General features: G+C 45.1%; 1 protein-coding gene and 1 pseudogene across 2 annotated transcripts in view; one reads left to right on the plus strand and one right to left on the minus strand.

Annotated features, from left to right (window-relative positions):
* The window catches only part of LOC125365505 (immunoglobulin-binding protein 1-like), a 49,693-nt gene extending 43,864 nt beyond the window's left edge, over positions 1-5,829 (plus strand). For both annotated transcript variants that reach the window (XM_048365618.1, XM_048365619.1), the window contains exon 3: positions 4,581-5,829. In XM_048365618.1, coding sequence (XP_048221575.1) covers positions 4,581-5,682 — 1,102 coding nt within the window. In that variant the 3' untranslated portion in view covers positions 5,683-5,829. The remainder of the gene's footprint in view (positions 1-4,580) is intronic.
* A 2,239-nt stretch (positions 5,830-8,068) lies between these two features.
* LOC125365504 lies at positions 8,069-25,858 on the minus strand (annotated as a pseudogene).
* Between the last annotated feature and the right edge of the window lie 1,289 nt (positions 25,859-27,147).

The following is a 27,147-nucleotide window of genomic DNA, read 5'->3' on the forward strand; positions in this document are numbered from 1 at the left end:
ACATTATTTTTAATTTTTACTGTCTGTTCACTGACAGTTGCTTTGTTAAACTTTTTAAGTTAACATGAAAATCTTTATGTATATATTTTACCCAACTGTTGGAAACATATTTCTGGTGACTGCTTTTTATAGAAATTCAGTGTGGTATTCTGAAAGTGTCTACTCTCACCATATGAATGCTGTTAGTGTGCTACTTAGAACTCATATTTCAATGAGTTATTTTTTTTGCCAGTCCTGGGGCTTGAACTCAGGGCCTGGGCACTGTCCCTGAGCTTCTTTTGCTTAAGTCTAGCACTCTACCATTTGAGCCACGGTACTGTCTATTTCTGTTCATGTGGTACTGAGGAATAGAACTTGGAGCTTCATGCATGGTAGGCAAGCATTCTACCACTAAGCCACATTCTCAACCTTGAGTTAGATTGTTCTATCAGCTATTCTCAGAGGTTCCTGAGTGCTGGGTTATAGAAGTACCAGAATAGCTTAACTATTGCCTTCCTGTTTCTGGAATGATGGATTATTTTCTCTAAATGTCATATCTGTGTACCACTGAGCCTTCTCGGCTTCCCCAACCTTGTAAATCTGGTCTCTGCCCTGACCCTGGCCTGGCCTTTGTTTTTCAGCACTGTTTTCTTCCAAACTGTTGTCTGAGTTCTGTCAGTCACAGGGCAGTAAGTGTGCTCCTTCCTCCACACAGATCTAGGTAGCTCTTCCAGGGTCAGTTACTTTTGGACACATTTACATATTTTTGAGTTTGTAGCATTCCTACTAGACTATAGAAATGGAGATCCTCCTGCCTCTGCTTTCTGCTGGGATTAGAGACATGTACCAGGCTGGTAAAACTGGAAAATTTAGCTTGTCGATCTTTAAAGTTTCCAGGAGGAGAAATGAATGTATGTATAAAAGTATAATTTAGGGCTGGGAATATGGCTTAGTGGTAGACTGCTTACCTAGCAGTCTGGGTTCCATTCCTCAGCACCACATAAAGCAGAAAAGCTCGAAGTGGCACTGTGGCCCAAGAGGTAGAGTGCTAGCCTTGAGCAAAAAGAAGCCAGGAACAGTGCCCATACCCTGAGTCCAAGCCTTAGGACTGGCAAAAAAAAAGTAATGTATGTAAATATATAAAATGTATTATATACATTAATATATGAAGTTAAATTATACAAAATATGATTATTTTGTAGAATATATGCCACACACATATAAAGTATATATATGGCTAAATATAAATATTTGTTTTATATACCATATATACGCACAATATTTATTTAATATGTCTAATCTTAAGAACCTTGGTGAAAAGAACATTTCATTGAAAAGAAAAATGAGAGGTTGGCATGCTCAGGTGGTAGAGTGCCTGCCAATGTGCTTAAAGAGTCAGCATGTTTGAGTCCCATGGGAAGGGAGGATGTGGGGGAGGAGAAGGAAAAGAAAATTATCTCAGAAGAAAAGAGTGGGATGGGGCTGGGGATATGGCCTAGTGGCAAGAGTGCTTGCCTTGTATACATGAGGCCCTGGGTTCAATTCCCCAGCACCACATATACAGAAAATGGCCAGAAGTGGCGCTGTGGCTCAAGTGGCAGAGTGCTAGCCTTGAGCAAAAAGAAGCCAGGGACAGTGCTCAGGCCCTGAGTCCAAGCCCCAGGACTGGCCAAAAAAAAAAAAAAAGAGTGGGATGTCAGAAGCACAAAATACATAAACTATGGTTTCCAGTTTAGTTAACTTAGTCATATAAAGGATTTAATTAATGGCTGTTAGGAGACATCCATAACAGTGTATTTTAAATAAAGAAGTGACTTTAAGTTATAGGCAATAAAAGGCAATTTTTTTGTTTGGTAGGCTAACATATATATGTTATAAATACAATTAGGCATAAAATATATGTTAGACCACTTTTAGATTTTATAGAAAAATAGTTAAACATGTAATTTCAAAGTATAAAAATGGTGAGGTATGGTGGCTCACACCTATAATCTTAGCTACTCGGGATGCTGAGATCTGAGGATGATGGCTCAAAGCCAGCCTGGGCAGGAAAGTGAGTGAGACTCTTATCTCCAATTAAGTGGAAGTGGAGCTGTGTGGCTCGAATGGTAGAGTGCCAGCGTTAAGCATAGACGTTCAGGGACAGTGCCTAGACCCTAAATTCAAAGCTCCAGTACCAGCAAAAAAAAAAAAAAAAAAAAAAGCTGGGGATTATGGTAGATGCCTGTCATCACAGCTAAATGTGTAAATTGTGGTCCTAGGCCTGCCTCAGCCAAAGTGTCCAAGAAAGACCTTTTTTGAGAAGTAACTGACTCCCTACCAGTAGCTGAGATTACAGATATATGGTAGCTCCCAAAGCTTATTGTTTGAAATGGGATCTCACTGCCAAACTGGCCTCAATCTGTGATCCTCAGGCTCTGTCTCTTGAGTAGCTGGAATGACAGCTGCCTCCTTCTAGTTGTTGAGAAGCCATTTTGTAATTATGACGACAAAAGCCACAAAGGACAACAGATTTGGAAAGTGGTCAGGGCCATGCTACCGGCTTTAGATAAGACCAGTTGTAGGCATGTTACCTGAGGAAAACAAGCCATTTGCTTTGGGGAGGCACTCGTACTTGAAGCTGAATGCTCTCTCAATTGGTGGCTCAAATATTTCCTTTTTAAAACTAGCAAAAGCAGTCCAGTTATGCTGGGCTGATGACCCCTATGAGAAAAGAGGAGCCCCAGGGGAGGAAGCTGCACTGAGGAAATTGAAAATGTATAGTGGAGTAAGACCCTTGCTTTTTTATATGAAGGAAGGATAAGACATGCACAGAGAGAAGGCGGGCAGGGAGGGAGAAGGGATGGATAGAAGAAGGGAGAGTGAAAGGGAGGGAAGGAGAGAGGGAGAGTGTTAAGAGATGAAGGATGAAGGAGGCTGCAAGGAAATACTCATGTTCCCCTTTATATTACAGGCTGGCCCTTCTTCTTTCCTAGTCTCATTCATCTGTCTCAGATCTCTCATTGTAAATGAACCTAATTACCTTTGTCTTCCATTTAGTCATGATAGTCCATGATTGGACCTGAGTTGCCAGTTTTCTGCTTAATTTCTTCCCACATGTCCAAAGTTACTCAAACTCAAACAATTTCCCTCCAAGTCTCTATAGTCGGATCATACTCAGATTCTAAACTTTGGACACATCTTCTACTCCCTCATTTTCTTCTCCTCCTCTCCTGATGGTGTTAGCCCTCAAGTCATTTAGTCTTCTCAAAGTTTCACCAGAAAAGCTTGTAAGTGACCCGCTCAAAGATTCTGGGATGCTATGAAGTGAGAGTCTATTGTATACCAATGATTCTGGGATTCTATGACCTTTGATCTCTCTTACCCACTTGAGAGGGCAAGTTCTAAGCTGAACCCCACCTCCTGCTTGGTGAGACAGAGACAGGAACCACAGGTGGGTGGTTTCCACATGTTATTTTGATAGGTCACATATGGCTGTTTCATCCCTGTTCCCTTTTGTTACTGAAATTGCTCAAATACTTATAGAATACTGGACATTCAGAGAGAGGATAAGCACCTGGTTGGCCTGGCCTTTGGATTCTGTGACATGCCAACTGTGGGTTTGTCAACTTGGAATAAAACTTGGAACTTTGTGGAGAATGTAGGAAAGGGTGAATTAAATTACTAAATGTAAACAAAGTATTTTAAAAATGTGTAGGAGTCATTTTAGCATAGGCAAATGCACAGAAAACTACACCTACACACTTTATATTCAAGTCATTAAAACTTAAGAGACTCCAGAGAAAATACACTAATATTAGAAGAATAAGGAGCCTGGTAGCTAACTCCTTAATAGAAAGGATAAAGGAAAAGTCGAGTATAAAATGGAGTTTCTGCTTACCTATACTTTTGTATCCAATGCATATTCAATAAGATGAAGCCATAGTAAATGTAGCTTTACCAAATGAATTTATCACTAGCAGATACTTGCTGACAGGAATAATAAAGGAAATTCAAAACCTTTCTAACTGACAAGAAAAAGTACATATTTGTGTTTACAATGTTGCTACCCACAATCTGGGACAGTATGACTGGATACCCGAGCCCAAAGAAATAAGAAAAGGAAGGGGGGTGCAGGGAGAGGGAAGGAGAGAGGGAGGGAGAGCAAAGGAAAGGGAGGAGGAGAGGGAGGGAGGGAGGGAGGGAGGGAGGGAGGAAGGGAGGAAGGAAGGATGAACCAGGAGGTTCCCAGATCACCGCTTCAGAGGCCTGAGCTCCTGCAAGCAACGTTTAACCTTGCTTAACACTCAAAATACTATTGTAGACTTTTCTACAGATAACATTTTCTGTTATTTTCATTTCCCCACTAATTTGTTTGTTTATGAATGCTTATTTGTGACCTTGTTTATTAATTTAGACAGTCCCCCCCCCCCCCGTAGCCCAGGCAGGCCTCGAACTCACAACCTTCCTGCTTCTGGGATTTAGGTATGCCCCACGATAGTCAACTCACGTGTGTTTACTTAATAACGTGACAAGGACGGGCATGGAGTCGGGTGGCAGTTGGAATTGGGATGGCGGCCCCTTGACAGAGAGTGACCCTCCTTTTCACTGTTTGCCTCGAGGTCTTCCACGTGCTCCCTGCCCAGCATGGCTGCAGGAATGGCTGCGGCGATGGCTGCGGAGACGGCTGCGGAGGGCGAGGCGCCACCGCTGCGGCTCCCGGACCTGTTCGAAAGCGGCCGGCAGATTCTGGACGAGGTAGAAGCGGCCACGGAGCCCACGGGCTCCCGTGTGATCCAGGACAAGGTGGCGTGGGGGCTGGAGGCCCTGGCGAAGGCGGAGGCGATGCTGGCGCAGCTCGACCTGTTCAGCCGCAACGAGGACTTGGAGGAGCTGGCCTCGGCCGACCTCAAGTACCTGCTGGTGCCGGCGCTGCGCGGCGCGCTCACGCTGAAGCAGGCGGGCACCGGGCGCCGCCGGGAGCACCTGCAGCAGGCCCGGGAGCACTTCCGGCACTTCCTCACCGGGTGCCAGCACTACGGCCTGGCCGACTGCCAGCTGCCACCCGCGCCCGCCGCGGACGACGACGCTGAGCCTGCCGCCGAGCCCGAGGACCCCGCACTCCGCTCGCCGCCGCCCGTCGCCGACCTGCTGGCCATGGCGTCCCAACGCCAGGCCAAGGTGGAGCGGTACCGGCGGAGGAAGGCGCTGGAGCAGCGGCTGTGCGTGCTCAAGGAGGCGGTGGAGAGCGGGCAGGCAGAGGACGAGCGTGTGCGCGAGTACCACCTCCTCCAGCTGCGGCGCTGGGTCAGCATCAGCCTGGACGAGCTCGAGAGCATCGACCTGGAAATGAGGGTCCTGCGCCAGAAGGACGCCGTGGGCGAGGCCTCCACCTCGCAGGCGCCCACGCCCGAGCGGCCGCCCATGAAGCCCTTTGTGCTCACGCGCAACAAGGCCCAGGCCAATGTTTTCGGAGCTGGCTATCCGAGCCTGGCAGCCATGACGGTGAGTGATTGGTATGAGCAGCGCGGGAAACTCGGAGAGTTCCCCGATCAGGGGATCGCCCAGACCCCACTTCAGTTCCCAAGACCGCCTCAGCGGCAGGAAAGTCAGGAAGACAAGGAGGAGGAGGATGACGAGCAGGCGCTCCACAGAGCGCGGGAGTGGGACGACTGGAAGGACACCCATCCCAGGGGCTATGGCAACCGACAGAACATGGGCTAATCTGCCCTCCAGCCCCGAGGATGCGCTGCAGCCTCCCTGCCCAGGAGATCCCGGCGTCTTCCCCTCCCCAGCCTCCTGCTTCAGCCTTGTGCAAGGAAGGTAAAAAGATGCCAAGTCTTGTTTTGTTTTCAATAAAGTATCAAACAAACATGTGTCTATTTGTACCCTAGGTAATGACCAGTGATCTTTTGTTGCCATCACTAATTCTCATATGGTGTTTTCGGATTCCTTAATTGAACAGAAATGGCACTTGAGAAGTGGTTCTGTATATAATCGATGGCTGTATAAACTCTCCTAAAAATAAAAAAAAAATCCCTTTCATGTCAGTATGTGTAGAAAAATTTAATTGTATCCTTTGCCTCTTCTTTGTTCCAATAGTCTTTGGGGGGTTTTAAGATTATACCTTCCAGGCTGGGAATATGGCCTAGTGGCAAGAGTGCTTGCCTCCTATACATGAGGCCCTGGGTTTGATTCCTCAGCACCACATATACAGAAAATGGCCAGAAGTGGCGCTGTGGCTCAAGTGGCAGAGTGCTAGCCTTGAGCAAAAAAGAAGCCAGGGACAGTGCTCAGGCCCTGAGTTCACGACCTAGGACTGGCCAAAAAAAAAAAAAAAAAAAGATTATACTTTCCAGTTATTTATTGTAGAATGTATATTTGTGTAATCGGGGAGTTAGTCTCCTCAGAACAGGGTGCTTAATAAATACTTGTTGAATAAGTAAATAGAATAATTTGCTAACTTTTAACTTCTTAAGTAGCTTGGAGCTATTCAAGCTGTTTTAAACTTTGCTTTGAGGTTTCTTTTTTTTTGGTTGGTCATGGGGCTTGAACTCAAGGCTTGGACACTTGTCTCTGAACTCTTGCTCAAGGCTAGCACTCTGCCACTTTAAGCCACAGTTCCACTTCCAGTTTTCAGGTTGATGATAAGAGTTTCACAGACTTTCCTGCCCAGGCTGATCTTAGCCTCTCGAGTAGCTAGGAATATAGTGTGAGCTACAGTAGTGCCCAACACTTACTTGGAGGTTCTGTTAAAGCTCACCTGGCCAAGCATACAGACCTCTTTCTGCCACCAGGGGGTGATATAATAGTCTGGGTCTCTTTCAATTGCTAGGAATATAATTAACTTTTCAGTTAGTGATATTTTATTATTTCTGCAACCTAAATTTTCCTTTCTGTTTGGTCTAACTACCCTGTCCCAAAGCATATATGATAAGGGTGAAAATGGTTGGGTGTAGAGCATGAGTCTGTAACCATCCCACTCAGGGGCATAAGGCAGAGGGATGGAAAGCTGGAAGCCTTCTTGGGCTATGTAGAAACAATGGTCTTAAAAAAGAGGTAGTGGTGACTTTGCTTTAAGTTCTGATTTAAAGTATTGATTAATATAACATTTTTATTTCCCTTTTCTTTTTTTATGCCTGTACTGGGACTTGAACTTAGGGCCTGGGCATTGTCCCTTATTTTTTTCACTCAAGGCTGGCACTGGAGCACTTGAGCCACAGCTCCATTTCTGGGTTTTGCTGGTTCCTTGGAGATGAGTCTTATAGACATTCCTGCTTGGTCTGTCTTCAAACCATAATCCTCATGTCTCAGCCTACTGTGTACTTTGCTAAAATTACAGGGGTGAGCTACTGGTGCTCGATTTTAACATTTTCAACTAATTTGCGTGTGTGTGTGTGTGTGTGCGCGGGCATGTGCACATTCACGTGCATGCTTATATTGAGGATGACTTCATTTATTTCCTTTATTTTACTTACCACCTTTGTTTCAAAGGCATTTCATTGTCTATTTACCAGACCATACGTGATGTTCCATCCTATTTTCTCTTATTAGTGTATATGATAAAAAGATTTCACTTTACATATGCACATAATATACATTGATCAAATTCACCCTCTATATTATTCTTTATCTCTCCTACTATTTTAACAAATTATTTTGGCAGAGTTTCTGAGGCCCACCAACCCCACTGTTTTGTTATTTGTGAACACACACATAAAACATGGAAACACAACCAGCCAATGGAGTCCAGAATGTATGAAATATTTCAGCATGACTTGTAGATAGATACAATTTAACAAATCAATCAGAGCAGATAAAATAAGAATCATCTGGCTGCATTAGACACAGTGCCACAATGAGGACATCAGTGTGGTACCAAGAACAACAAATTAGTCAATGGAGTCAAGTAGACAACTCACAGTCTCATTCAAACTTAACGACTTGACTTGTGTCAGCATTGGAGATTAGTGAGGAAGGATAAGTTTCTGAATATATGTTACTATAATAACTGAAGAGCCAAATGGAGGAAATGAAATTTGCCTTCAATATCATATCGAAAACCAATCCTACATAACAAATGGATGAGTCAAATTTCCAGGACCAGAAGTAGATAGTGGATTTCTCTTCAATTTGAAGATCATCCTAACAGGGTACTGAGCTGAGGACTGCCTTGGATAATGAAATATTCAAGTAGGGAACTCAGTTGTAGGATAAAATTAAAATAATAGCAAATAAAGAACAAGAAAGCAGAGAAGTCTTTTAAGGATGAGCAAATTACACTCAAATGGTGACACTTATCTATGCAACTTGGCTTCAGGTATTCATAGGGAAAGTCTAGCCCCTCATTTCAGGCCACAATTTCCCTCTCCAGGCTGTCTAGATCTGTTTGGAATCTCCTTAGCACAGCTTTCGGCTCAGGGCCTGAAAAATGCTCTTTTTTGTGATAACCCAGGGCCACCTGAAGCAGAAAGAAAGGATGCATTAGCTCTGAGTTCCAAGATATAGGAGACCAGAACCTAATCTGGCACCTTAAAGACCAGTATCCCCAGGGGATACAGGCCCCCTCACCATATCTGGTGGCCTCTGGCTCAGGAGCCATGTGCCGACTATTTGAAGACAAGCCTGCCAGACATTGGATAGTGACCCCATCACGGTGGTCATTGTCACATCTTCCTTGATGGTGGGTGGGGGCATCCACATTGAGCATGGGCTGTTAGGAATCCAGGCATACCAGTCAAACTAGGGAGGAATCATCAGAATTCACTAAAGCTCTAATTTCGGAACAGTCACTCCCTAATTTCTCTTTCAAACATCGCCTTTGTCTAGACACTGCCCCCAGGCTTTCTTACCTGGCCCTGATTGATGGCTGCATGCTGGGTGGTACATTTAAAGATGCACATGGTAAGGAAGTGACAGAGTTGACCTTGAGACTGGAAGGAGACAGGGAAACCTAAGAGAAGAAAGAAAGATATTTAGAAGCCATGTGTTGGGGTTCATGACCCCTCTCTCCACTTCTCCAGAGGAGATGCCCAAATTCCAAACTATAAAAGAACACTCGGCTTTTTAACCTCCTGCCCGCAGAAGGCAAAGCGTGTTCTTGTGGATTGCGCTAAGCCGAGGAAAGGTTGCCGAAGCCTCTCCCCACCCCCCCCCCCCGCCCCGTCCCCTCACGTGTCAGGAGCGGTGGCTGAGAGAGGCATCAGGGAAACAGTTCAATGGTCCATGAGTCTCACCCGTCCAAAGGGAGGGGAGAAGAATTTATTATGGTGACAAAGGTGGAAGGAGAGGGACCCAGGGTGACTAGCTAATTGGCTGAACTGGGCTGCCCATTAGGTGATGTCATGAAACTTCCTCTGTGGGCGAAGATCACAGTCCCCCAAGGGCCAGGCCTCCGCCATTAGACATGTGGCCGAGCCGAGAGGAGGGGACCGCTTGCTTCTCTTCCGTTGAGGCTGGAAGGTGGGAGGGGCTCCCTCCCACACTGCCCCAGGGCTGGGGGAAGGGCAGCATGAATCCCCAACAACTGCTCATTTTTTGTTTTTGTTTTTTTAAATTAGCAGGGGATGCTGTAAACGTATAGCACATATGTAGACATAAGGCAGTCCAAGTCCACAAAATTGGAGTCTTTAGTCTGTTTCTACGCCAAGTGCAGACATCATCCCACTTTTGGTGGTGAGGTAGAAGCAGGCTGAAGCTCTGACATCTCGGGTAGTTCACAGTGGCTGGTAACTTAAGCACATGTGGTTAGTAAAACATTCCTTCTTTATAAACATTGAAGCGAAGGTGCTAAACCTTTGTACTTACTTTTTAAAAAAAAATTTCTATCATGAAACATTGGGGTTGAGTGTCAAAACCCTCAGCTCCTATTTCCCTCCAGCGGGACTCCCTAATGGCAGGGTGAAAGGCAAGGGAGAAACAGTGCAATTCCCTATTTCAGTCCCTTTGCAAAGCCGTGGGCAATATCGCCACGGCAAAAACAATCGCGCCACGAGAGACGCACAAGAAGGAATCTAGAAAGCAAACAAGGAAAGGAAGCTTGGTTGCCTCCTACCGACCTCCTGCCATATGCAGTCAGGCTTTCCATATTCCCATGGAAGAACAGAAGAAGTCCAACATGGTCCTTGTTTTCCTGGAGAGAGCAACAAGACATTTCTCCAGATCAAGTGCTCTGGGTTTAGTTTTCCAATCTGGAAAGACACATACAGTGCTCCATCCCACACTGATTTGGGATGATTTTAATTTTTTTAAAGATATTTAATATAAGCATAACTATTCTTAATTAATCCTGGGGACTACTCCCCGTCTTTTGTTTTTTAAAATTATGACACCAGTGGGCACCAGGCAGGGAGAATGGGTGATGGTCTTGTCTTCTGTAGCTACTTCCTGCTGAAAGGGGGTGATGTAATCAAGGGCCCCTGGTCAGCCTGGCACCGTCCAGTGTGGCTGGCAAAAGTTCCCATCATTACCACAAGAATGGTCACTAGGGCCAGAGAGTGCTATTGTTTCCTCTGGCCAACTCCTGTATCTTGTGCATACCCAGAAGTTTCCAGGGCTGGGGCCTCCAGGGTTCAGGTCTGTGTTAGGGTGACGGCTATGAACGGCACATTCCCAGGTGGTAATCTCAGCAAGATATTTTATTCTGTTAAAAGACACTTTTGAAAAGGTCAGGCAAAGTATTGACAAGTTCTCAGAGCTGTTTGGCATGAATGACGTAGAACACACCCTGGGCATAAGCCAGGAAAAGTTCCATTTGGAGCATAAACCCAATTGTAAAGTGAACAGGTAAGGAGAAATGACTGAAAGAAGTGTTTAGTGATAGAAAACCGGTTTGGCATAGCCAGTCAGAGGCAAAAAAAAAAAATATATATATATATATGTATGTATATATATATATACATATATACAACTGGCAGAAAAGAAGAAAATGGACAGGAATTATCTCTCTTGATTTCCCGGCTCTGATCCCTTTAGGATAATATGACACCATTCTCCTCTCACTCCACTCCACCTTCCCATCTCCTGGACTGGCTAAGTCCCAGGACTTTTAGCGTTTGTTGCTGGAGTTGTATTTTCCCATCCGTATTTGAACTCGAGGCCTGAGCACTGTCCCTGAGCACTTTTGTTCAAGGCTAGTGCTCTACCACTTGAGCCACGATGCTGCTTTCAGCCTTTTGCTGGTTCTCTGTAGTTGAGCTCTCAATCTGGCTCATTGCCGTTTAACGGGGAGGTGGGATTTTAGAGAGATTTTTCTTTTGCCCGGGCTGGCTTTGAACTGTATCCAGGGAGTCTTAGTCATACAAGCCCTTTTTTTATCTCCAATTGAGCAACAAGGAAAAACAACAGAGATAATCCATTTGTAACTCATTGAGAACTGACCAAAAACTGCTTGTTAAGGTTTTGCTATAACACTTAGAGAACATGAGATTTATATGCCATCAACTTGAATCACGCCATTTAATCCCACTGGCAAGTGAAAGAGAACACAGATAAAAGCAGTGTGGAATCCTCAGTCCCAGCAGTGGCTGTGTCCCTCATCCCAATTTGGCAAGTTCCATGCCATGCGATGGAGAAATCTAGGCAAGGCTGCAGTGGCATCTCTGGATAGACTGTCACATCTCGCTCTGGGTTGCCTGTAAATTTTCTATATAGATTGGTTAGGGTGTTTAAAATTTCCCAGCATTCTTGGCTCTGGTAGGCTGATGCCCTTCTGGTTTAAGCAGGGTGAAAAGATTTTCTTAATCACAAAATCCACCTGGCTAGCTCTGTGGCCACTAACATAACTATGGTGATTTAACCTGGAGTAACTGTTAGGATGGGACTATTCACATCCTCACAAGGCTCATAAATCGAGAGAGAGAGAGAGAGCAAAGGATCGTTAGTAGTGAAACCAGGCAGTTTGGGAACAGACTGTGGTGGCAGCTTCCTGTATCCACAGGCTGCCACCGTCCATGCGGCTAGCACATATGTCGACCTGTATCCTATAAAGCAATATATTAATCCTGGGTCAGGAAAGTTGAGGTTAATAGTCACATTTGTATGAAGCAATCCCAATTCCTTGATCATGAGAGTTTATGAGAACACAGGAGAGAAAAATGGGAAGGTAAAATCTTAATTTATGCCAAAGAATTGTTAAGACTAGATGCACACTTAACTTTTAACACACTGAATATAAAATAACACACTGGTTTTATACCATTGTACTTATACCACATGCTGTATTATTTGAACCCTATTTTTCATAGACACCTTTGTTTGCATCGAACATTGGGCTGAAAACCTATTGTTCTGCTTTTAAATCTTACCAACAACCACACATGCACACACACACACACACACACACACACACACACACACGGTCAGGATACTAAAGGTAGTGTCTAGATCACAATGAGGAAGGCAGTTGAAGCAAAAAAAGATTAGCATCAGGGTTTGCGTTCAAAGCCTAGACAGTACTGAGGCTACATTTAGAAAAGGCCTTGCCCTGTGGCAAGTGTGCAGCATGCCTAGCCCTTGTGTGTGTGCTGGATGTAACAGGAAGGAAAAGAAGGTAAGAAAAGCCATGATGACTTATCACAGGCTTTGGTATGAAGTTTCTCTCATTGAATTCTAAAGCAGGAAAATAGAGAACCATGAAGGTATAATGGAAGCCCTCATGGCTATGGTTCTGGTCTAGTTATGATTGCTCATTTATGGCAAGTGAAGGGCATGAATGGAAGTAGGGCCAGTAGTAAAGGTTTGGTGCCAGGGCCATTCAGGAAGAAAATCTGGCTGTCTAGTATGATTTTGAGAATTAGAAATTGTAGATAGTTTCTGAGCACTAGTAGCTTACTTCTAGTTAATTGGGAGACTGAGAATGGAAGGATCACAGTTCAAGGCCAGCCCAGGCAGAAAATGTCTACAAGGCCCCCTCTCAACCCATAACTGGTATACACCTGTCATTTCAATCTACACAGAGGCCAAGATTGGACAAGATAGTGGTTTTAGATCTGTTTGCGAAGTAAAGTCCAAGGGAGTTTATCTCCATGAAGGGAAACAATGCTATGTGGGTTCTTGTGATCCCAGGAGGCAGCCTAAATTAGGCAAGTCTCAGATGGAGCATGTGCCCTGGCAGGAAATGAGAGTCTGTTTCAAAAGTAACCATTGACAAAACAGGTCTGGAGGCATAGGTCAAATCGTAGAGTCAGCCTACCAACAAGCCCAAGTACCACCAAAATTATGTGTGGATATCTTTTAGATCTTTTCATGCATGGAGGGAGAGAGGTGTGATGAGGGGTTAATTATTATCTTGTCCCCAGAGAGGCAGGAGCTCCTGCCTCTGGGGTGGGTCTTACCTCGTTCCTGAGCCTGGCACAGTCCCACTTCAGTGATCTCCCGACACCAGGCCTGCAGCTCAGGGTCCCCTCTCACAACATCATCCCCCTGGTAGAAAAGATGGATGATGCCCTCCACGTACCTGTCCAGAGAAGTTAGCTGAGCTCTCTGAGAGCAGAAGACCCAACCTCTTTTCTCTGCACCTCTTTCCTGTCACCTCTGCTCAGCTACTGTTACTCTATGCAGTAGAGGGGTAGAGGGTGCAGAGATGTAGATCTCTCAAGACCTTCTCTTTGGTACAATTCCTAGATCTTCCTTCACATTAGTGTAGAAAATGATGAAGTGTGTGTTAATAGGAGTAAATACTGGATTTTTAAAATGGGAAGTTCTGAATGTCTTTTGGTTCCTTTCTCCTTCCAGCATTTTTTTCAATGAGCTTTTATATGCAGCAAATAATTTGAGAGCATACAAAAACATGAATTTTACTTAAAAACTACAGTATAGTACTGGTACAGTACACTAAAAATTTTTGATAGGCTGGGAATATGGCCTAGTGGTAAGAGTACTTGCCTCATATACATGAAGCCCTAGGTTCAATTCCTCAGCACCACATATATAGAAAAGGCCAGAAGTGGATCTGTGGCTCAAGTGGTAGAGTGCTAGCCTTGAGCAAAAAGAAGCCAGGCACAGTGCTCAGGCCCTGAGTCCAAGCCCCAGGACTGGCAAAAAAAATTTTTTTGATAAAGGAAACAATAATGAAAGTATCCATTTTAAATGTCTTCATGTATACTTTGTGTCAGCTATATACTTTTTTTCATGGTAATAGGATTTCATATTCTTTGATCAAACGCGCCAGAATTTACTCATTACCAATGAGAGTTTTCTCTTTCAAAACAGCCATCTGGAAAGGTTATATATTATTCATTTATTCTAGTGATGTCAACATTAACTTTATTTTGAATGTATTTTAAATGGCACTGAATCATACTTTGCATAGAACATTTGACCACTGGTTCCAACCTAAAGCAATTGGGAGGTAGGGTCAGAGGTGATCATTTTAAAAGATTTAAACTACAAACAAGAAAGGCTTTGAAGAGGATGCAGATTGGTTTACTTGTGCCTGTTGTAAACTGACTTTGAAGGCAATTTGCAAGGTAGAACATCTTATTTTTTGAGCCATGGATTACCGTTGAACAAAATTCCTGGCTCAGTAAAATCACCACTTTCCAGTAGAAGTCTCCCTTGAGATGTTTGCTTCCTGATCTGAAGAAGTACAAGCAATGAGGAAGTCAGATGTGGTGTGTGTGTGTGTGTATGTGTGTGTGTGTGTATGTGCTCACACATGCCCTGTGTGCGTGCATGTGTGTATGTGCATATGTGTACACCAGTCCTGGGGCTTAAACTCAGGGTCTGGGCACTTTCCATGAGCTTTTTTGCTCAAAGCTATCACTCTACCACTTGAGCCTATGTCAAGCTCTATGTCAAGCTTTTTGGTGGTTAATTGGAGATAAGAGTCTCATGGACTTTCAGATCTCAGCCCCCTCACTCGCTAGGAGCCATCGGCACTCAGCAGGAAGAGCTTTATACTTTTATAAAATATTATTTTATATGATCAGAAACACCTGGTTCTTCCCCTTAGAACTCCTTTGGTCTCAGCATGTGTGAACATTACATACTTTTTTAGAGGACTGTTGTTTAATAGGAAACAGAAGTTCCAGGAGTTTCCTGTAAGGTTGCTAGCCAGTCTTCTCACAAAACCCCCCGATACCGCCAGATGCCATGTTTTACATGCCTTCCTAGGTCAGATTCTCAGCCTTAGCCCAGTATCTAGATTTAGTCCCTTGGCCCTTTCTCCTTCCTATTCCTCAACTCTCTCCCAAACAGAGCTCTTTTCTCCTCCTGTCTGCATTTTCTTCTTTATACTTTGCTTTTGCCCTATGCAAACTAACACTACATCTCTTCCCCCTCCCCTCTCCCACACCTCCAATTCTAAGCTCCTCCTCACCTGGCAATGATCTCCCAGAGCCTTAAAGCATCCTGGGCATACAAAGCACTTGGGATTCCCAGCAGGCCCCGGGAAGCCAGGTCATCAGGGGGACAGAGGGAGCCATATGTCAGCTGAGCCACTGCCCGACGGAGCAGCTGCACAAGGCCACCTCTGCTTATGCTCCCTGCCTGGGACAAAAGACATGAACACTTGAGGGCAGCAACAAGGCCAGAAAACAATGGCATTCTACCCAAAGTGGTTTATGTGAGGCTTTTGGATTTAGAGACAGAGTTAAAAGAAATGGGCCCTGGTGGCTCACACCTATTTTCTAGCTACTCAGGAGGCTGAGATCTGAGGACTGGGGCTCAAAGCCAACCCAGGCAGGAAAGTCCATTAGACTTGTCTCCAATTAACCACCCCAAACTGGAAGTGACACTGTAGCTCAAAGTGGTAGAACGCTAGCCTTGAACACAAAGAGGCTCAGGGATAGCACCCAGGTCTTGAGTTCAAGCCCCACAACTATCCAAAAAGAAAAGAAAATAAATAGAAATAATGTGTTTCATTTTAGGGTTAGGACATGCACACAGAGTTGTGTTCCTGGCTCCTAAAAGTGACAGCAGGCCATAAGGTTCGATAAAGTTGTCCTATGTCACTGGACTCTGCTGGCTCACACCTACACTAGTAGGCTGAGATTGAGAGGAATGAAGTTTGAGGCCAGCCTAGGCAGGCCTCAAGACCCCATTTCAACCCATAGCTGGGCTCACTCTCCAGCAACTATGGAAAACCTATAGTAGCTAGATACTAGTTCAGGCATGTGCCTGATGGAACACGAGACCCTAATCCTAAAAACAACTAGTGAAAAATGGCTGGAGGTATGGCTCAAGTGGTAGAGCACCAGCCTAGCAGGCACAAAACCCTGAGTTCAAGCATCAGTACTGCCTAAATCTAACAAACACAAACCCAACTATCCCATCTCCCAATTCCCTCCTTACCTTATCAAATATTCCTCCATCTGACCGAAGTGAAGATCGGGCCCGGTTATTGATTTCCATGTTGTAGCACACATGAGGCACCAGGAGCTAAGGCAGAGGAGAATGGAGTGGATAGGGAATGCAGGCAATGACTGGGTCCTCTTTTCCTTGTAGAACCTGACATCCAGCATTCTATTGGCTTTCCTCTTGATACTTTTCTCTCTGTTGCTGCCTTGACAGACTCATTGGCTTTTCTGACCACTGCTTCTCATGGTCTCCCACTTCCATGAGAGGCTCTAGGGTTCAAGTCCAGGATTTGATACTAACCTAGATGTCTCCCCAAGATAACAAACCACTAAGTGTAAATCTTCCTTATCAACAACAGAAGATAATAGCATTTCTTATCTCCAATGCCTGTGTGAATGGTATTTGGAGAAGGTTTAGAACATTTTGGGGACACACCAAATGTACAGTTACAATTTAAAAACTGGCCCTAGACTTTTGATATTTTAAAAATACTTTATTACACACATCCCCACAACTGGCCTGACTACTCATTTTGAAGGTGACGTCTCCAATATTTAATTGTCTTGTTCTTACATTTTCAGGATATTTTAGGGCTGGGAGCTGGGTGACTCATTGATCATAATCTAAGAAGTCACATGTATCCTCCTACATTCGCAATTCTGCTCTCACCCCACTTATGCACAGCTAGGCTCCCTCTCCCCTCTTCACCTTGGCTATTAAAAAACAGGCTCTTGATCTTTATCAAGATTTCCTTTCTTCTATTTTGTCTTCTTTTTCTTTTCTTTCTTTTTGGTGCCAGTCCAGGGGCTTGAAATTAGGGCATGGACACTGTTTCTGAGCTTTTGTGCTCAAGACTAGTGCTCTACCACTTGAGCCAGAACTCTATTTCTGACTTTTTGGGGGGAGTAGTTTATTGGATATAAGAGTCTCTCAGACTTTGCTGCCTGTATTGTCTTTGAACCATAATCCTCAGATCTCAGCCTCCTGAGTAGCTAGGATTATAGGTGTGAGCCACCAGTGTCTGGTCTATTTTGTCTTCATTTTATCCAGTAGATATGAAGAATATATGAATTCATGCAGGCTTAGTGTTTGCATGGAATGGTGATGCTGGACAGAGGGAAGGACTCAAAAGATGACCCCAGGGGCTGGGGATATAGCCTAGTGGCAAGAGTGCCTGCCTCGGATACACGAGGCCCTAGGTTCGATTCCCCAGCACCACATATACAGAAAACGGCCAGAAGCGGCGCTGTGGCTCAAGAGGCAGAGTGCTAGCCTTGAGCGGGAAGAAGCCAGGGACAGTGCTCAGACCCTGAGTCCAAGGCCCAGGACTGGCCAAAAAAAAAAAAAAAAAAAAAAAAGATGACCCCAGGGCTGGGGATATGGCCTAGTGGCAAGAGTGCTTGCCTCCTATACATGAGGCCCTGGGTTCAATTCCCCAGCACCACATATACAGAAAATGGCCAGAGGGGGCGCTGTGGATCAAGTGGCAGAGTGCTAGTCTTGAGCAAAAAGAAGCCAGGGACAGTGCTCAGGCCCTGAGTCCAAGCCCCAGGACTGGCCAAGAAAAAAAAAATGACCCCAGTGCTAGGCTATCAAAACAGCTTATTAACATGAAACTTTATGAAAAAAGCTGTGTCTTAGAAAGTCCCAAACCCTCTGGACACTGGTGTCCCACTCCTGTAATTCTAGCTACTCAGGAGGCTAAGATCAGAGGATCTTGGTTCAAAACCAGCCCAGGAAGAAAGATCCATGAGACTCTTGTTTCCCCTTAGCTAGCAAAAAGCCAGAAGTGGAGGTATGATTCAAGTGGTAAAGCACCAGCATTGAGTGAAAAAGCCAAGCCACTGTGTAAGCTCCAGTACTGACACACATATACCAAAAAAAAAAAAAAAACTATATAGGAGAGACGATAAATGATTCCTGATTTTAATACTTACATCAATAATGTCAAGAATATATATATATGCAATATATATATATATATGCAATATATATATATATATATGCACACATATGTAGCACTTCTGAGTCAACCAACCCTATGCTGTAGCTTGTGTTATCTCCATTTAGAAAGGAGGTGCCTCTGGTGGGGACCAAGACTAGGATTCAGACCTTCACAGTCTGAAAGGAGAATCTTCACAGTAACGCTTACAACATTTATGGCCACAGCCCATATCTATATCCTGATTTTAGAAACTCAGCTGCTTGCCATGGGAAGAGGTTGTTATTGTGATAGGAGATAGCTATGGAGGGGACTGAACTAGTAAAGGATTTTGAGATGTGAAAACTAGGCAGAAGACAGTGATGCAAAGGCATCATGAAGTGTGGGTTTCTGTTCTTGATTTGTTTTTGTGCTGGTACTGGGGCTTGAACTCAGGGCCTCGGGTTGTCCCTTAGCTCTTTTTGCTCAAGGATGGGGCTCAACCACTTGAGCCATACTTCTGCTTCTGGCTTTTTGGTGGTTAACTGGAGATAAAAGTCTTACTGACTTTCCTGGAAAGCCCAAGCTGTCTTTGAACTGAGATCCTCAACACTCAATCTCCTGAGTAGCTGATTACATGTATGGGTTACCGGAGCTTGGTGGCATCATGAGGTTTTTAAAAGTCAGAATTTAATTAGTTCCATTAGTGTTCATCTTTTCTATGATACCCCAGAATATAACCACTTTTAAATAGGCAAGTTTCAGGTCAAAATGTGGATGTCCTACAGAAACATTACTCAGACACTTTGCATGCTAAATACTTGCCAAAAATTGAACACCTCATCTTTGACCCCTTGACTTTCTTCCAACTTCTCTGGATCTTACACTTGAAACATTTTTGTCCCTTTCTGCTATAACTGAAATGTCATAAAAACTTGCAAAACCCTTTAAAGCTAGTGCAAGTCTTATTTTGGTATCTTCTGCAAAGCAATAGATATTGGACTCACTGTGTATAAAGTTACTCTATTGAGATTCCAGAACAAGAGAATGGACTGGCTTTTCCCCCTCCTCCCAGGATGCTGCAGTTTCTACTGTGTCCTATCAAAGGTCTTTGCAGGTTTCCTCCTTTTTATATCCACCATGTTCACATGAATTCTTTATCCATTTCTGTCTTGGGTAGATTAAAGACTTTATTGAGCTACTTTACTAGTCCTTGTTTTCTGAAAAACTAAAGACATCTCAGATCCCCATTAAAACCAACTAACCAACTTTATCTCTCTCTTTGTAGCTCTCTCCTCCCCCCGCTGTCTCCATCTCTCTTCCTCTCCTCTACCCCCCCTTTCCTCCCCTCCATTTTCTCCTTTTTTTTGCCAGTTCTGGGGCTTGAACTTAGAGCCTGGGTTTGTCCCTGAACTTCTTTGCTCAAGGCTAGCACACTACCACTTGAGCCACAACACCACTTCTGGCTTTTTCTGTTTATGTGGTACTAGGGAGTCAAACTCAGGGCTTCATGAATGCTAGACAAGCACTTTATAGTGCTTTCCAATGAGTACCCTATCTGTTCATCCGATTGGGAAATCTACAGCAAAAGCAACATCCTTATTTTTACAAATCAGGTGTCTATTCTACTCTAGAACCACTGCTGGAAAACTGCAGTACACATTGAATAGACGCTGAATATTGACTTCATAGAATAGATGGGATTTATCTGTATTACTTTGTGAAACCACATGTGCATCTAGTTTAAAAGTATCTCAACTTTAAGCCAGGCACTGGTGGCTCACATCTGTAAACTCAGCAACTCAGGAGGCTGAGATCTGAGGACTGCAGTTCAAAGCCAGCCCAGTTGGAAAGTGTGAGATTCTTACCAATTAGCCATAGAAAAATCTGGAAGTGGAGCTGTAGTTCCAGTGGTAGAGCACTAACCTTGAGCAAAGAAGCTCAGGGAAGTTCCCAGGTCCTGATTTAAAGCCCCAGGACTGGCAACAACACCAACAAAAAAGTGTATCAACTTTAAAATCCTGTAAACATCCAAAATAAAAATCACAGGGTACAAAATCTTTTTGGGGTCTTCTCAGAAAACATTACAGATTCTTGGTGACTGTGCCTTTTGAATACCTGTTAAGTATAATGGGTTTTTGTTTTATGTTCTCAACTTGAACACTTAGACTTTTGAAATCCTCTACAGCTTTTTTTTTTTTTTTTTTTTGGCCAGTCCTGGGCCTTGGACTCAGGGCCTGAGCACTGTCCCTGGCTTCTTCCCGCTCAAGGCTAGCACTCTGCCTCTTGAGCCACAGCGCCGCTTCTGGCCGTTTTTTCTGTATATGTGGTGCTGGGGAATCGAACCTAGGGCCTCGTGTATCCGAGGCAGGCACTCTTGCCACTAGGCTATATCCCCAGCCCCTCTACAGCTTTTAATTATTCCTTCTTCTGAGACATGAAGTGGGACACGGGGTGCAGAGCCTGTACCTTGAAGATAGGGTGCAGTCCTGGGAGGCACCTCATGGTGGCAACAGCTATCACCTCACCCAGCAGGTGAGTGTTCAGCCAATGATACTGGAGTTCATGCAGTAGGAAATCTGAGTTTCAGACCCAGCATTTAGCCAAGAGCCAGGTAAGTGGAGGATCTGAGGGCAGGAACAATGTTGGAGTGGGAGAGCTGGAACTGGGAGGCTGGAGCTAGAAGAAAGAGGAGTTGAGCTTTCATTGACCTCTTATCATATGCAAGGCAACATTGTGCTCAGTGTTCTGAGAGACAGGGATTTCTAAGGCAAACCAGTTATCTCCTCAGAGGCTATAATCCACTTTGCTTCTCACTGGATGTGGTGCTGTGTGAGCACCATGATGGTTGGGTTGAGGTACTAGGAGGAAGGGGTCCAAATGAGGAGGAGGCCCTAGCATTGGCTTGGAGAAATGTAGTTGGGGGCTGAACTAGAGAGGTGGAACAGGAAGGAGAAAGGTGAGAATGAAGCATTCATGGTACCTATCAACTAACTCTCTTTGGAAATTTCAGGAGTAAAAACTCATCAATACTAAGGGATACAAGATGATTAAAAATACAAGATGAGGGGCTGGGGATATAGCAAGAGTGCTTGCCTCGTATACATGAGGCCCTGGGTTCAATTCCCCAGCAACACATATATAGAAAATGGCCAGAAGTGGCGCTGTGGCTCAAGTGGCAGAGTGTTGCCTTGAGCAAAAAGAAGCCAGGGACAGTGCCCAGGCCCTGAGTCCAAGCCCCAGGACTGGCCAAAAAAAAAAAAAAAAAATACAAGATGATTAAAAATATCTATTGTTCAACAGATGCAAAGGCTGCTGTGAGCCTTAGTACTAACAGAGGCCATGATGATTGTCAGAAAGGGACTTCCAGATGAGGAATGATAGGCTGCCAGCAATTTGGACATGCTTTGAGATAGACCATTCTAGGTGATGAAGACAAGGGACAGAGGCCTTTGTCCCTGGGCAAAGGATAATGTGAACAGAGTTCATGTTTGGGGGAGATTTCCAGAACACTTACCTGGATGACCATGGGACATAGCTTCCCACTGCTGTCCATCTTCAGCATGATGAGGGGGGCAGCCAAGTGTAGCTTATGTACTTGGATCTCATTGGCTGGAATTCCATCTAGCCGGATAAAGTCAGCCTCAAACAGAGAATCATTCTGGGGGAAAAGATCAGTGTATGTACGGTTGGATTCCAAACTCAACCTCCAAAGGGCCAGAGCAAAAGAAAAGACATGTACAGACTTCTATCTAGGTTCTTGCCATTTTTTCTACTTCTATAGTTGAGTCAGAGTAGCAGAGCTGAAGGAAGAATCCAGAGCAACAGTTCTAAGGCATCTTATTTCACAGGGGAAAAAAATGACAAGAAGCAGTGGAGTCTTCGCTTGATACATGCAATCTGTTTTTAGTGGACAGAGTTATAAGGATTTAGGGTTGTCAATCCATTCTACTCTGCAGATTTGCTAAGGCTATCCTTTGTCAAGATGATCACATTCTTTCCTGAAATGTCTCCTAATGGTCTATTATCTTGTTGGCTGCCATTGGTCCTGTATTTCCCCCTGCATATCATATGAATCTCTAGATTTTCCTAGCAGAGGACTCTAGTGCGGCAGCGTCCATTCCTTCATACTCACCTTGTGGTCTATCCTCACCACTTCTGCTGGCCACACTACTGAAGAGAGAACAACCATGTATGGGAGGAAGTACCTGGAGTTTTTTCTCCAACTGGGATTGAAGCTCTTCTGTCCCAGAGGGCAACACAAGCCTGGAGGGCAGCGAGGTGGAGCGTCTCAACAGCATGGAGTTGGCGCCATTGAGGAACTGGTAGCCAAAAAGCTCATCATCCTGCCAGCGCTGGTGAACCTTCTCTGTGTCGTGGAGGTGGGGGAGGAGAAAGAAGATATCTACTATTGGTCCCTCTCTACAGGAACTACCCAAGGGTTATAGAGATGTGATCATCTTTTACTCAGACTTGAGGCCTCTATGAGACCACTAGGCACACTATGTTCGTATTTGACAAGAAGTTCTTATTTTGTCACACATGAAGCATAACAGGTAGGCCATCAAAAATGGCCATCAAGACATTATAAAACGGGGGCTGGGGATATGGCCTAGTGGCAAGAGTGCTTGCCTCGTATACATGAGGCCCTGGGCTCGATTCCCCAGCACCCCATATACAGAAAATGGCCAGAAGTGGTGCTGTGGCTCAAGTGGTAGAGTGCTAGCCTTGAGCAAGAAGAGGCCAGGGACAGTGCTCAGGCCCTGAGTCCAAGCCCCAGGACTGGCAAAAAATAAAAAAAAATTTAAAAAAAGACATTATAAAACAGTTGGGCCCGGGTGACTCATGCCTGTAATCCTAGCTACTCAGGAGGCCGAGATCTGAGGACTGTGGTTCAAAACTAGCTTGGGCAGGAAAGCCCTTGAGACTCATCTCCAATTAACCACCAGAAAACTGGAAGTGGCACTGTAGCTCAAAGTGGTAGAGTACTAGCCTTAAGCAAAAAAGTTCAGGCACAGCACTCAGGCCCTGAGTTCAAGGCCCACATCAACAACAAAGAAAAGAAAGAAAGAAAAGAAGAGATGACTATCAAAGGTTATAAAGACTTAGAGCCACTAACCAGCCAGAACACTCTTCTCGCGCCAGTAAATCTGATCAAAGTCCTCCAGATGGTTCCAGGATGCCAGGAAGGTACAAACATGCTTGGGGGCAACTTCCAGACACCTATGACAAGGTTAAGGATGAAACTGCCAACTTTCCAAATCCCATCTGTTTGGGGATCTGACAGCCTGCCACCCACTTCCACCATTTCCGTACCCTGCACTGACGGCCCATTCAAAGTCCTGCTTCTTCTCCTCACGGAATCTCATATTTAGGGGTAAGTCATCCTTACAGTCTGCAGCTATGGACAATGGCAACCCTTCTTTCCAGATGGCCCAGCTAAAAGATGGGGACAGAGCATCAAGAAGGTGGATTGAAGTCTGCTAGAGAGAGGGGCAGGGAAAGGGTGGGGTAACCAGGAAGCCTGTGGATGAATGATCACCAGTAGATCTGATGTCTTTCCTCCAGTTCCTTCTCTCGATATTTCTGGAAGACAGCTAAGGCATTGTCTCCTCCTGCCAGGCGAGCTGGAGAGATATGAAGAGGGCTGATCACCTTGCTTTATCCAGTCTCATGGTACAAATCCCCTATTTCTTAATTATTACCACATCATATTCTTACTCCTTTGTCTCTAACTCTTGTGATTGCTTATCATTTATATTATCCTCATCCAGCTTCTTTTCTTGATTTCACCAATCTTAGCCATGATAATTGTCTTGGGATAAATATATAATGTTTGCCATCCATTCTTAACCCTTAACTCAAATTTCCCTACCTGTTCCTTTTCTTCCGGATCCACATATTCTCTTAAAACCCTGCTGTGGCTGCATCTATCCCATATTGTTTCTTTTTAATCACTCTTGTCCTTGTCATCTGTCCATAGCTTCCAAATCTGTCCTAGCTTCCAAATGACATTCTAATTCACGACACTTCCATCCTGAGACTGTTTCTGATCTTCTCTCATTAGACTTTCATAAACTAAGGAAACTGACCCTTGACTTTGCTATCTCACCTGTCCTAGAGGAAAAATGGCTTCTCTTCTTTCTCTCTCTCTTCCTTTTTCTTTCTTTCTCTTTATTTCCTTCCTTCTTTCTTCCTCTCCCCCTGCTTTCTTTCTGTGCAGGTACTGGGGTTTAAACTCAGGGTCTTGGCACTGTTTTTTAACTTTTTTGCTCAAAGCTGGCATTCCACCTCTCAAACCACAACTCCATTTTGGCTAGGTATTTGGAGATTTGGCTAGTTATTCGAAGATAAGAGTCTTATACAGACTTTTCTGCCTGGGCTAGTTTCAAACTTCAGTCCTCAAGCCTCAGCCTATAGAGTAGCTAGCATTACAGGCATGAGACAGTGGGCACCTTCCTTCTTTCCTTTCCTTTCCTTCCTTCCTTCCTCCCTCCCTTCCCTCCCTCCCTCCCTCCCTCCCTCCCTCCCTCCCTCCCTCCCTCCCCTCCCTCCCTCCCTCCCCTCTCCCTACTTTCCTTTCTTCCCTTTCTGTTTGGAAGATACTTTCTTGTTTCTATGTTTACCTGTTACCTCTTCACAACATAGTTTGTATTTGTTAACCTGATCTGTTCCTAATTTTACCTTACTTTTGTTCATCAGTCCCTCAGAGGTGCCTGTTGTTTCCATTCTTTCTTTCTCCTCAGTTGTCTCTCTTATAATTACAATGAAAGTCACAAGTTCTATATTTGCTCTTTTCAGTCATCCCCACCTTCTGCCTATCTCCCTGTCCCTCAGTATGTCATGCACATTTTCCCAACTTTTCTAGTTCTAATCATACTATTCACTCTGTCATCTCTCTCCACTGGAGTCACCTGTCATCTGTGAGTCCCTGGGCTCCTCACCTGTCCTTGCTAACTCCTTCTGTTAGGTTGGCTTTTCTCTTCCATCACTGTTACAACTCCTGTCCCCAATCTCATCTTGTTGGAACACTGGTTCTTCAGATCACTTATCCTCTGTCACTGTGTTTTTTTTTTCTTTTTTTTTTTTTTGGCCAGTCCTGGGCCTGTCCCTGGCTTCTTTTTGTGCTCAAGGCTAGCACTCTGCCACTTGAGCCACAGCGCCCCTTCTGGCCGTTTTCTGTATATGTAGTGCTGGGGAATCGAACCTAGGGCCTCGTGTATCCGAGGCAGGCACTCTTGCCACTAGGCTATATCCCCAGCCCCTGTCACTGTGTTTTATTAATAGACTTTATATTTTTTCCCCTGGTCCTGGGGCTTAAACTTAGGGCCTGGGCCCTGTCCCTGAGCCTCTTTGTGCTCAAGGCTACCACTCTACCACTTGAGCCACTTCGGGCCTTTTCTGTTTATGTGGTGCTGAGGAATCAAACCCACGGCTTCATGTATGCTAGGCAACCCACTCTACAGTTAAGCCACATTCCCAGGCCTGGATTTTCTTTTTTCTTTGATTCCACCTTTCTTGCATCCAAATACCAATCCTTGCACGTCCTTTCTCTGCATCCCCTCTGAGCCTCCCATCCCGCTGCTCCCAGCACTCTCCAGCCAGTCCCTGTGCCCACTTTCCCGATGCTGCCCGCTCACCCATGCCCTCTGGCAGGCTCACCATGCCCTAGACCTGAACCCAGTGGTAGCAGGGGAAGGCCACCTCAGCACAGGCTCCGGGGCCACGCACCGTCATTCGGTCTCAGAACCAGGCATCATCCACTAGTGCATGCTCTTTGTGCAGCTTCATGAACTGCAGTGGCACCAAGTCTTAGGGGATTTCCAGGTCAAATTCCTCCTCCTGTGGGGGCCCAAATCGCCAGACTTAGCAAGGACTGGGGGAGGCTGCTCTGAGGACAGGACCTCCCCTTGGCCAGCTTCAGTTTACCAGGCCTGCACCACCTCACACCACCTGGCCAGTGGATCTCAGGGGACCCGCTGCAGCCAGAAGAGGCTTGCCTGACTGGTGGACCATCGTCATCCTCACCTGCTTCCCACAATCCACTGAGCTTCCTATTGGACAACTGGACGTGTTTTTATTCTGGCTCTGGGCCGTTTGGAGTAGGAGCTGGAGGCTGCCAGTCCCAGGGTTAGGGGAAGAGAACCGCCCAACCCAAGCCTATGGCCCCCAACCTTGTCCCTCCCTGTATCCCAGCAGATTCCCCACTCCGTGGAAGCGCATCCCATCTGTCGTGGTTGTACTGCCACTGACTCCTCAGCCTGTCCGTCACTGCCCCTCGTTGCCCCCTCCACGGTCTTAGCATGCAGGGGGCCTGGGTCCCACTCCACCTGGCCAGGGGCAGGCCGCAGCTGCAGCTCCAGCTCTTTCTCCCGCGCTCGTCCACAGAATAATTTTTTGTTGCTATTAGAATGTGTTTAAAAAAATTTTTTTTTGGAACAGTACTAACTCAATGAACAAAACAGATGAGAGAAAACTCCATGATGGGAATATTCAAATCAGTAAGCAGATATATTTTTTTCATTAACTTTTAGGATTTATTTATTTGGTGGTACCTACCAGTCATCGAACTCAGGTCTTTGCACAAGCATTCTATCATTTGAGTCATACCTTGAGCCCTTTTAGGTTCAGGTTATTTTTCAGATAGGGTCTTTTTATTATTATTTTTTTCTGGGCCTGAGTTCTGAACTCAGGACCTGGGTGCTGTACCTTAGCTTTTTCCCTGGAGATATATGTCACAGACTTTCCTGCCAAGGCTGGCAGGGAATCCTCTTCCTCCCCCTCCCCCTCTCCCCCCTCCCCCTCTCCCCCCTCCCCCCTCCCCCTCTCCCCCCTCCCCCCCTCCCCTCTTCCTCCCTCTCCCTTGCTTGCTTTCACACCAAAGCTTGAATCAGGGCCTGGGCACTGTCCTATAGTATTTTGCTCAAAGCTAGAGCTCAATCACTTGAGCCACAGATCCACTTCTGGCT

This window comes from Perognathus longimembris, chromosome 17, assembly GCF_023159225.1.
Source record: "Perognathus longimembris pacificus isolate PPM17 chromosome 17, ASM2315922v1, whole genome shotgun sequence".
Taxonomy (NCBI): Eukaryota; Metazoa; Chordata; class Mammalia; order Rodentia; family Heteromyidae; genus Perognathus; species Perognathus longimembris.